The sequence below is a fragment of the Elephas maximus genome, chromosome 12 (assembly GCF_024166365.1).
Source record: "Elephas maximus indicus isolate mEleMax1 chromosome 12, mEleMax1 primary haplotype, whole genome shotgun sequence".
Classification (NCBI taxonomy): domain Eukaryota; kingdom Metazoa; phylum Chordata; class Mammalia; order Proboscidea; family Elephantidae; genus Elephas; species Elephas maximus.
In genome coordinates, this window is record NC_064830.1 from 83,402,550 (window position 1) to 83,413,231 (window position 10,682).

General features: G+C 47.6%; 1 protein-coding gene across 2 annotated transcripts in view; it reads left to right on the plus strand.

The window, feature by feature from the left end:
• Positions 1-9,549, plus strand: part of SCNN1G (sodium channel epithelial 1 subunit gamma) — a 34,517-nt gene extending 24,968 nt beyond the window's left edge. Inside the window, exons 9-14 of one of the 2 annotated variants that reach the window (XR_007519653.1) lie at positions 762-840; positions 922-979; positions 1,166-1,227; positions 4,298-4,373; positions 4,604-5,189; positions 9,149-9,549. Coding sequence is in view for 1 of the 2 variants with exons in the window: in XM_049904216.1 (XP_049760173.1) it covers positions 762-840; positions 922-979; positions 1,166-1,227; positions 4,298-4,373; positions 4,604-4,984 (656 nt within the window). In the remaining variant the exon portion in view is untranslated. Of the gene's footprint in view, positions 1-761; positions 841-921; positions 980-1,165; positions 1,228-4,297; positions 4,374-4,603; positions 5,509-9,148 lie in introns of those variants that run through there. The other variant, XM_049904216.1, reaches the window with a different exon arrangement.
• Positions 9,550-10,682: the final 1,133 nt, after the last annotated feature.

Here is a 10,682-nt window from a genome sequence, read left to right on the forward strand (position 1 = left end):
AGGAGTGGGATCAGCCCAGTGCCTCCAATAGCCTGTACTAAGTGCTCCTGGGCCCTGCCCCATTGCCTTTTGGCTGAGGAAGGTATTGATAGAGAGACTTTAACTGGAGTTTTAACTTCCATTGTCAAGACTGGCTTGAATATACTTCCCAGTTAAGGAGCAAATGCTACATCCCAGCCTGTGCTAAGAGCTTGACCACCTCAGTCAGCTCCAGGAGGTAGGAACTATTGATGGCACCCTTTCACAGAACAGTTAACTGAGCCTCAGAAAGGTTAAGTGACTTGCCCAAAGTTACACAGCCAGGGATTAACAGAGAACAAAAAACCAAACCCACTGCTGTAGAGTCAATTCTGACTCATAGTGACCCTAGAGGACAGAGTAGAACTGGCCCATAACGTTTCCAAGGCTGTAAATCTTTATGGAAGCAGACTGCCATATCTTTCTCCTGCAGAGCAGCTGGTGGGTTTGAACCGCTGACCTTTAGGTTAGCAGCCGAACGTTTATAACCACTGTGCCACAAGGGCTCCCCAGGATTAACAGAAGTGGAACCAAACCAAGGACCCAACTCAGTGTCCCTAACTACTACCGTATTGTCTCCCAACATCACAAAGCAGCACTTGTTTCCAAAGAACCATTGTTTATAGAAAGTGAGAGGAGAAATAATGAAAATGAGTTTGTGGAAGCACCATTGGAGACCTGGGAACCTTCAGGAAGGGCACAGTGGTCCCAAAGCTCACACTGTCCTCTCCTTTGTCCCTCAGTGTATTGCTACTACAAATTACAGCAGGCCTTTGTCCGAGAAGAGCTGGGCTGCCAGGCAGTGTGCCGGGAAGCCTGCAGGTGAGTGGACTGGAGGGTGGAGACAAGCAGGGCTGGGCAGAGTGGGCCACCCATGCTCACACCGCCCCCTCCTCCCCTCAGCTTTAGGGAGTGGACACTGACCACCAGCCTAGCGCAGTGGCCATCTGAGGTTTCTGAGGTAAATTCTTCTGCCCCTTCTTCACTGCTGTCCTGGCTATGTCCTCTGGCCTTGAGGGTGGCCCATGGGAGAGGGAGCCACCTTGCTGAGACCAGGTGGGAGGCTGGGACTGAGGGGGAAGGGCAGACAGGCTGGCCCTGACCTCTGTGAGCATCCCCAGGTCCACCTTTTCTTTCTCCATCACAGAAATGGTTACTGTCTGTTCTCACCTGGGATCAAGGCCATCAAATGAAAAAAAAGCTCAACAAGTAAGTTTACCTCCACCCTGTCTCCTCTGCCTCTGCCACTACAGGCCCCAGAGTCCTCACTTGCTTTCTCATTGCCAGACGCTCTCCTTTGTATTCACTCATTCATTTACTCAACAAATATTTATTGAACATGTATCATGAATCAGGCCCTGCACTAGGCCTGGGGTTCTCAAGTTTTTTTGACCACAACCCATGGTATGAAATACTTTTTATACTGTGCCATTGACTACCTAACTGAAATAAAAGTCTAATGAAACAATACTTCCTTATGATACACAATGCACTTGGGCTGATTTTTGAATGGTTCGCTCTGGTCTGGCCAAACCAATTGCTTATATCCGTTCTGGTTGTTGTTGTTGTTAGTTGTTGTCAAGACGATTCTGACTCATGGTGACCCCAGGTGTGCAGGTTTTCAAGATTACCATGCCTGTCTTCCAAGGCATCTCTGGTTGGGCTTGAACCGCCAACCTTTCGACTAATATTCAACCACTTAACCATTTGCACCACCCCCCCAAAAAAAACCTTTTGCCATAGAGTTGACTCCGACTCATAGTGACCCTATAGGACAGGGTAGAACTGCCCCATAGGGTTTTCAAGGAGTGGCTGGTAGATTTGAACTGCCGACCTTTTGGTTAGCAGCCAAGCTCTTAACCACCACACCACTGGGGCTCCTTGTGCCACTCAGGGGCTCCAATATCCTTCTACTTGGCCATAGCGTCTGTTCCGGATGGTCACAAAGTCCATTCTAATTGACCACAGCATTGGTTCTGATTGGTTACGGTGTTCATTCTGATTCATTGGTGCCCACACCATACCGGTGGGTACAAAAAAAAAAACCCAGTGCCGTCAAGTCTGTTTTGACTCATAGCGACCCTATAGAACAGAGTAGAACTGCCCCATAGAGTTTCCAAGGAGCGCCTGGCAGATTCGAACTGCTAACCCTTTGGTTAGCAGCTGTAGCACTTAACCACTATGCCACCAGGGTTTCCATACTGGTGGATAAGTATCCTGAAAATCATGTTGGATGTAATCTGACATTTTCTATTCCATTTCATTTTGTAAAAGACAGTGGTCATGGCCTAGTATGTTTATTTCATGGCCCACAGAAGTATCTTGACCCAATTTGAAAAATGCTTCTCTGAGCTTTGCAGTTTCTAGTCCCACTTGAACTCCACCTAGAAATCCCTTCCAATGGGACCTTTTCCAATAATTAGTCAGGCCAGAGTTTAGAGAACCTCAGCAGTTTGAGACAAAGGTGGGCGAGGGTGGGAGAATCCACCAGGTGAACCCAATCTCTTCGGGTCATCACCATATCTCCTGTCCCCAGGCTGGGCCTGCATCCAGTAAGAACCAGTTCAGCTTCCTACGTTTTCTGAACATTCTTTAGGTTTCAGGTGCCGGATGAGGTGCTGAGCGTACAGTGATAACCTTAGACATGGTCCCTGCCCCTGCGCTGTGTTACTCTAGTGATAAAGACAGAAATTGACCAGCAATTGCAAACCATTAAACCAACTATTGCAAACCACTGACCCCCTAGGCTAAATCTAGCCCCCGAAAAACAGCCTATTGTTTCTAGTTTTTCCCGAAAGATCAAAAGCTGCTACCCAAAAGGTTGGTGGTTCAAATCCACCCAGAGGCACCTTTAAAGAAAAGCCTGGGATCAGCTATCGAAAATCCTATGGAGCACAGTTCTCTGACACACACAGGGTCGCCATGAGTCAGAATTGAATCAAGGGCAACTGGTTTTATAGTTCTGTTAGGACACAGTGCAGCAGTTAAGAGCACACACAGACTCTGAGGCCAGGCTATTGGATTTGAATTCTAGCGCTGCTGATTAGCTGCGTGTCCTTGGACAAGTGACTTAACCAATCTGTGCATCAGCTGCAGAATGGGGATGATTAAAATATACCTACTTCCAAGGCACAATACATGGTCTCTATTCACCTGGAGCAAGCAAGAGAGTCAGGAATAGGAGAAGAAATGGAACATGTGGTTAATTACCTTCATGAATAACTGTTTCCTCTGCCATGAGACCAGAAGAACTGGATGGTACCTGGCTACCATTACCAAACATTTTGATCAAAGATTCTATAGAAGAATCCTGATCAAAAGGGGGAAAATACAGAACAGAACGTGAAAATCTCATGAAATCCACATTTTCTGGAGCCAAGGAGGCTGGATAAAGCCCTAAAACTATTGCCCTGAGATAATTTTTAAACCTTAAACTAAAAATATCCCCAGCAGTCTTCTTCAAACCAAACAACAGTTTAGCTTAACTAATAAAGAATGTCTGCTTTGAGCGTTGTGCTCTTTTAAGGACTGTATCTAACTTGAAAGATTAGAGAGGAACCTTAGGGGGCAGTAAGTTTGTGTTAATAGAGAAGGAACACCTCAGAAAAGGAGGGTGAGAATGGTTGCACAATTCGAAGAATGTAATCAATGTTTCTGAACTGTACATGTGTAAACTTGAAATGGTGTATGTTTTCGCTGTGTATGTTCTCAACAACAGTAAAAATAAAAATAAATTATAAAACAACATCAACAACATACCTACCTCGTAGACTTGTTGTGAGACTCAAGAGTGAATTCACGGAAAGCTCTTAGAATGGTGCTTGGCAACACAGGAAGTGCCCAGTAAACGCTAGCTGCTATTATTGTTGTTATTATTATCATTATTATCTTATACCCAGCCTATCTTGCTCATTTACATTACCGGCCTGTCTCCTGTAGGGATTTGAGATTACAATCCCTGAATGAAAGAATGACAAATGCCGGGGTCTAATGAAGAGCAGGGTGCTAGGAGAGAATAACTGGGTAGGCTGACTGCGTGGAGGTCGGGAAAAGGGTTTTGAGTGAATGAATGACCTGAGCAACCAGGCCCAGGTTGAAGATGTGCTCTGGGGTGCAGAAGGAGCCTTATGAATCAGGCTCTGAGACTCCTGGGGAACTCAGAGCCTAGGCCATGCTAGGGGCTGGGCAGGAGGGAGACAGCCTGGCAAGGAAGCCAGTCACCTGGGTGAATGCCAAGGCTCCCGACTCACCTGGGCCTTGCCTATTGAAATTTCTGTAGGACAGACTTGGCCAAACTCTTGATATATTACAAAGACCTGAACCATAGATCCGTCATGGAGACCCCAGACAACACAGTGAGTAGCTTCTTTCTGAGTCTGTGATTGTACTCATCAGCTGGGCGTTGGGGAGCAGAATCAGGCCATGGGACCCAGACTGGCCTAGTAGGGCTGCTATAGGCAGCTTTCAGGTCGGGGGATGGAACAAGAGGGGTCAGGGAGCCTGCCACTTCTTCCTCCAAAGATGCTTGTGGCTCCCTTGGGAATTGAGGTCCCTTTTGATGGTTGTGGCTTGGCCTCCCTTGCAGATCCCGAACCTTCTGTCCAACTTTGGTGGCCAGCTGGGCCTGTGGTTGAGCTGCTCCGTTGTCTGCATCATTGAGATCTTCGAAGTCTTCTTCATAGACTCCCTCTCCATCATTACCCGCCGGCAGTGGCAGAAGGCCAAGGAGTGGTGGGCCCGGAGGCAGCCACCTTCCTGCCCCGAGGCTCCCCCCATCCCCCAGGGCCAGGACAATCTGGCCCTCGATATAGACGAAGACCTGCCTACTTTCACCTCTGCTTTGCGCCTGCCTCCAGCGGTAGGGACCCAGGTGCCGGGCACACCACCCCCCAGATACAACACCCTGCGCTTGGAGAGGGCCTTCTCCAACCAGCTCACAGACACCCAGGTGCCAGATGAGTCCTGAGGCAGGGCTGGGCAGAAAGATCCCATCAGAACCACCAGCCACGGTCTGAGTCTTGGGCCCTGTCTCTGGACACAGAGGGGGATGCTGTGTGTCCCCCTGGACTTTCCAGAGACACTGACTTGAAGCCTCCTTTGAACAAGATTGGGCCTGCGCATGTGCAGGGGACCTGTTGGACCCTGCCCAGCAGTGCTAACAACTATCCATGGTGAGTTACATCCCGGGCCCAGACTCTTAGCACATCCGCATGGAGAGAGAGTGCAGGCCGAGGAAATGCAGCCGGCCTGGGCAAGAGTGAGGCCTAACAGAGTTATTTGCCAGGCTTTGAGAGAAAAGCACTACTCTGAAGCCCTCTCCAGTGTGGACTGGGGCCCAAGTGCCTGATCTTAGGCATCCAGGCTTGATAGCCTGAGAGAGGAAGTGCCAGCCCTGGAGCGGGCTGTTTGTGAATAAACTGTTCTTAGTTGTTGACATTGAGGCAAGGTCTCCTCTGTGCCCTCCGGCCTGGAGCTGGCCCAGAGCCCTTGGAGAGTGTTTAGGGGAGGGGTGCAGTGGGGGAGGTTTGGGGGTGTGGCATGATGTTCCCTCTCTGACGGGGAGGGAAGAGGGAGAAATTCTGGGCAGCTAAGACAGTTTTTTTTTTTTTTTTTTTTATCCTGGGCCCCTTACCCAAACAGGGGGCAGGGGGCAGGGATAAGTTAAAGGGCAGAGCTGGACACTCCTGTCCAATGATAGTCCAAGGCATAAAGGATTGTCTCCTAGAACCCACCCTCAGCTGTTTTTCCTAGCAACCAGCCTCAGTGGTGACCCGTTGTCCCATCACTTCAAGGCAGGCCACCTCCACACCAATGGCCTGCCCACACCAACAAGCCAACCATCCTGACAGCCTGTTCACACCTTCTGATGTGATAATAGAGTTCCTGGCTGGACAAACAGTTAACGCACTCACTGGTAACCTAAAGGCTGGTTGAACTCATGCAGAGACACTGGAAGAAAGCACGTAGTAGGTGCCCAGTGTCAGTATGAGAACAGTGTGCTGGGCACTTACATAGATTAGCATAAAACCCAAACCAAACTCTGCTGTGGAATTGATTCTGACTTATAATGACTGTATAAGACAGAGTAGAAGTGCCCCCACAGGGTTTCCAAGGAGCGGCTGGTAGATTCAAACTGCCGACCTTTTCGTTAGCAGCTGAGTGCTTAACCACTTCGCCACCAGGGCTCCGATAGATTAGTATCAAACCAGCCCAAACCCAGTGCCGTAGAGTCGATTCCAACTCATAGCGACCCTATAGGACAGAGTAGAACTGCCCCATAGAGTTTCCAAGGAGCGCCTGGCGGATTCGAACTGCCGACCCTTCGGTTAGCAGCCGTAGCACTTAACCACTACACCACCAGGGTTTCCGATAGATTAGTATAGGGGGTGGCAAACTGCCACGCTTGGGCCAAATTGTGTGCTTGTGTGGCCTGTGAGCCAAGACTGGTTATCTGGCCCTTTACAGAAAAAGTTTGCTGACCTGGATTAGCACAGTAAGTATGTACAATTATCCTATATTGTGGATGAAGAAACTGAGGCATAGAAAGATTAAGTTTCTTGCCCAAGGTGACACAGCCAGGAAGTTGCAGAGCTGGGATTTGAACCCAGGCAGTCTGACTCCAGAGCCTGTGTACTTTATCGCTCTATCAGTTTGTATCGAATCAGTATCTGTGCCTTTTAAGGGTAAGGCTGATGTCTGTTTGTGTGGGAAGACGGAGAGGCACAACACCCAGTCCTAGGAGAGAAGGAAGTCCTTCATTCGTGGGTGGGGGAAAGGCCTGCATTTCAGGACTTCTCCCTGAAGAGAGATGGCTGCTAGTGGAGGCGGGAGTCTTGGTGAAAGAGCAGGGGCTCCTGGGACCCTGTCTGGACCCAGGGACTTCTGGTCCACCCTGACCCCAGGCCTGTAGCCAGAAGCTCCACTCAACCTCCTGGGGCAGGGCATTGCCAGCAGGCCTGTCAGCCTGCAGGGAGAAGGTCACCGTGACCTCAGGCTGGCTGGGGCTCCCCTGAGGAGAAGATTCAGAGTGGGGCATCAGGTTATAGAAGGCATGAGCCTGGCTGTTGTCCACGCTGGGCTTGGGTGCCTGCAGCCGGTGCTGACAGGGAACCTGCCTGGGACCATTGCCCAGAGAGGAGCTTCCTCCTCCTCCCCATGGTGGCAGGGGTGGGGGCTGTGACTGCAGATTCATGGAATTGCTCCGCCTCAGCATGACATCAGTCACAGCCAGGAACACTTCCAGCAGGGGCTGAGTTGCTGCTGGGCTTGTCAAAGGTGAGGCCAAAAGCATTTGGAGCAGAAGGCCACCTACTTCTCCCCAACACGTGTACCCCATGTCTCCAGCCATTTCCATTCTGCCTGGCCCTCAGCCTCAGTGCTGTGCTCCTGCTCTACGCCAGACTCTGCCTTCTCTTTTTCTCCACGTCCTTCCAGACCAGGTACAAATATCATCATCTCGTACAGTCTTCTCTGACCCCTCCCCTTGCATCCAGAAAGTTGGAGCTTCACCTATGATAGAATTTTTTACCCCCGATGCAATTTTTTATCCATTTGTCTGTCTGTCTCTGTCATTAGACTGTGTGCTCTCTGAGGGCAGGAATTGTGTCTTATTTCTTTGTCCCCAGTACAATGTTGGCATTTAGGAAAAGTTTGTTGAGCTAACAGCAGCAGCAACAACAATGATAATGGCTAATTTATTGAGCACTTATTTTTTGCCAGAGATCGTGCTAAGCTCTTGACACATCTCAGCCCATTTAATTCTCACAGCTCAACTACATTTTATTATTATTATTATTATTACTATTACTTGGTGAAAATATACACACCGAAACATTCACCAAGACAACTTCCACATTTACAATTCCATGACATTGATTACATTTTTCACGTGGTGCCACCATTATTGCTATCCTTTTCCAAGATATTCCGCCACTATTAACATAAACTCAATGCCTCCCAAACAAAAACTTCCCCTTCCTCCCTCCTTCCCATCCCTGGTAACCATTAATCATCTTTGATTTGTACATGTTTGTTTATTCCATGTAAGTGAGATCATACAGTATTTGTCCTTTTGTGAAGGACTTATTTTACTCAGCATAACATTCTGAAGGTTCATCCATGTTGTCGGCATGTATCAGAACTTCATTTCTCTTTATGCCTTTGTAATATTCCATTGTATGTTATCTGCCACATTTTGTTTATCCATTCATCTGTTGATGGACCTTTCCATTGTTTCCAACTTTGGGCTATTGTGAAAAGTGCTGCAATGAACACTGGTATACAAGCTTGTGCTCTTGCCTTCATTTCTTCTGGGTATATACCTAACAGCTCAGGTAGTCTTGCAGACAAGGAAACTGAGGCACAGTTGGGAACACTAGAGCTTGGGGGCTCAAACATGGGGCAAACTGCTTGTCAGAGGGAAGCACAGATAATGGAACCTTTTCCCCAGATGCCAAGCCTATCTGCCCCTAAGGGAGGAGAAGACCTCTTTGCCTTCAGGCCCAGCTTTCACAGCAGAGGGCCTTCTTGCCCCAAGGCAGAGGTGCGGGGCCAGGAATTCACCCTCCTAGGAGTTGTGATGGGGGCATTGGTGGTTCAGTGGTAGAATTCTTGCCTTCCATGCGCTAGACCCAGGTTTGATTCCCAGCCAGTGTATCTCAGGCACATTCACCACCCATCTGTCTGTGGAGGCTTACATGTTGCTATGATACTGAACGGGTTTCAGCAGACCTTCCAGACTAAGATGTTCTCTACACAAACAGAATCGGTGAGATATATATAAAGAGAGAGGTTTGCTTCAAGGGATTGGGTCATGCAATTGTGGGGTCTAGAAAGTCCAAAATCCACAGGTCAGGCGATAGGCTGGAGACTTTTGCTGGCTCACAGGATTGTGTGCTGCTGGCAAGTCCAAAACCTGTAAGTCAGACGCCAGGCCGGAGACTTCTGCAAGCTTGTGTCCCAAGACCTTTAGGCCAGGTGACAGGAAGAATGCAGTCTAGAATGAACTAGGAAGAAAGACCTGGAGATCCACTTCTGAAAACCGGCCTATGAAAATTCTATGGATCGCAATGGTCCAGTCCACAATTGATCATGGGCATGGCACATGACTGGGCAGCGTTTCGTTCCGTAGGGCATGGAGTCCCCATGAATTGGAGGGCCAACTCTATGGCAGCTAACGATGGCAACGTCAACAGAAGCTGTTGGGCAGGAAGCAGAGCCTGCAGAACCAAGGCAGAGAGGACAACTTTCCTCCCAGATTCCTTTGGCAAACAGCCAAACCCTTTCCTTTGCCCCAGAAAGTTGGAGCATTAGATAACATTGACTCTGTCCTGAGCATTGTGCTCTTTTAAAGAATTGTCTATATGGAATCAAATCGACAACAGCAACTTGAAAGGTTCCATAGGAAACTTAGGGGGCCATGAGTTCATGTTAATGGGAGAGGAACAATTTGGAAAAGGAGGGTGAGAATGGTTGTACAACTCAAAGAATGTAATTAGTGTCACTGAATTGTACGTGTAGAAACTCTTGAATTGGTATATATTCTGCTGTGTATATTTTCAGCAACAACAAAAATAAAATTTTTTTTAAAGAAATAGGTAAAATTAATTTTTAGTGTTTTCTATTTAGCCCAAGGGAGCCCTGGTGATGCAGTGATTAAATGATACAGCTGCTAACCAAAAGGTCTGCAGTTCAAATCCACCAGCCACTCCTTGGAAACCCAGTTCTACTCTGTCGTCTAGGGTTGCTATGGGTCAGAATCCACTGGACAGCAAAAGGTTCTTTTGTTTTTTCATTTAGCCCAATGTCCAGAATATTGTTACAACATGTAATCAATATAAAAATTATTACAATAACAATTATTTCAAAATTAGTAACAAAGATTTTTACAGTAAAAAGTAAATAACATTGACTCACAGAGTGAGAAAAGGATTCCAATTTTCCACGTTCGAAGAGAGAGTCCCAGTTCAGTGCTTACAGGTCTTTAACACTCTACACTTGTTAATCTCCTTTCTAACAAAGAGGAAGCTGCCTCTGATTGGGTAGCTCTCTCGCTATCTAACCGGAACTTAACAGTATCATTTTGTTTACACTGTGTTTGTTTTCTCAGTTAACTTCGCTTATTGTAAACGATACAGTTACTTTTCCAACAAATACTTATCATTCAGCAAATGTTTATTGAGCACCGTATTGGTTTCTTGGTGCAAATGGTTTGAGCTTGGCTGCTAACCGAAAGGTTGGTGGTTTGAATTCACCCAACGGTTACTCAGAAGTAAGGCCTGGAGATCTGCTTCTGTAAAGATTACAGCCAAGAAAACCCAGGGAGCTCAGTTCTACTCTGTAACACACAAGGTCACCGTGAGGCAGAATCGACTTAAAGGCAACAGGTATTAGCTTCCTATGGCTGCTATAACAAATTACCACAAACTTTGTGGCTTAAAACAATAGAAATTTGTTCTCTTACAGTTCTGGAAGACAGACGTCTGGAATGAGTCCTACAGCTAAAATCAAAGTGTCCACAGGACACATTTCCTCCAGAAGTTCTAGGGGAGAATCTGTGACTTTTCCAGTTTCCAGAGCTGCAATCCTTGTATCCCTTGGCTTCTGACCGTTTCCTCTACCTTCAAAGCCAGCAGCATAGCGTTTGCTTTAGTCATCACATTGCA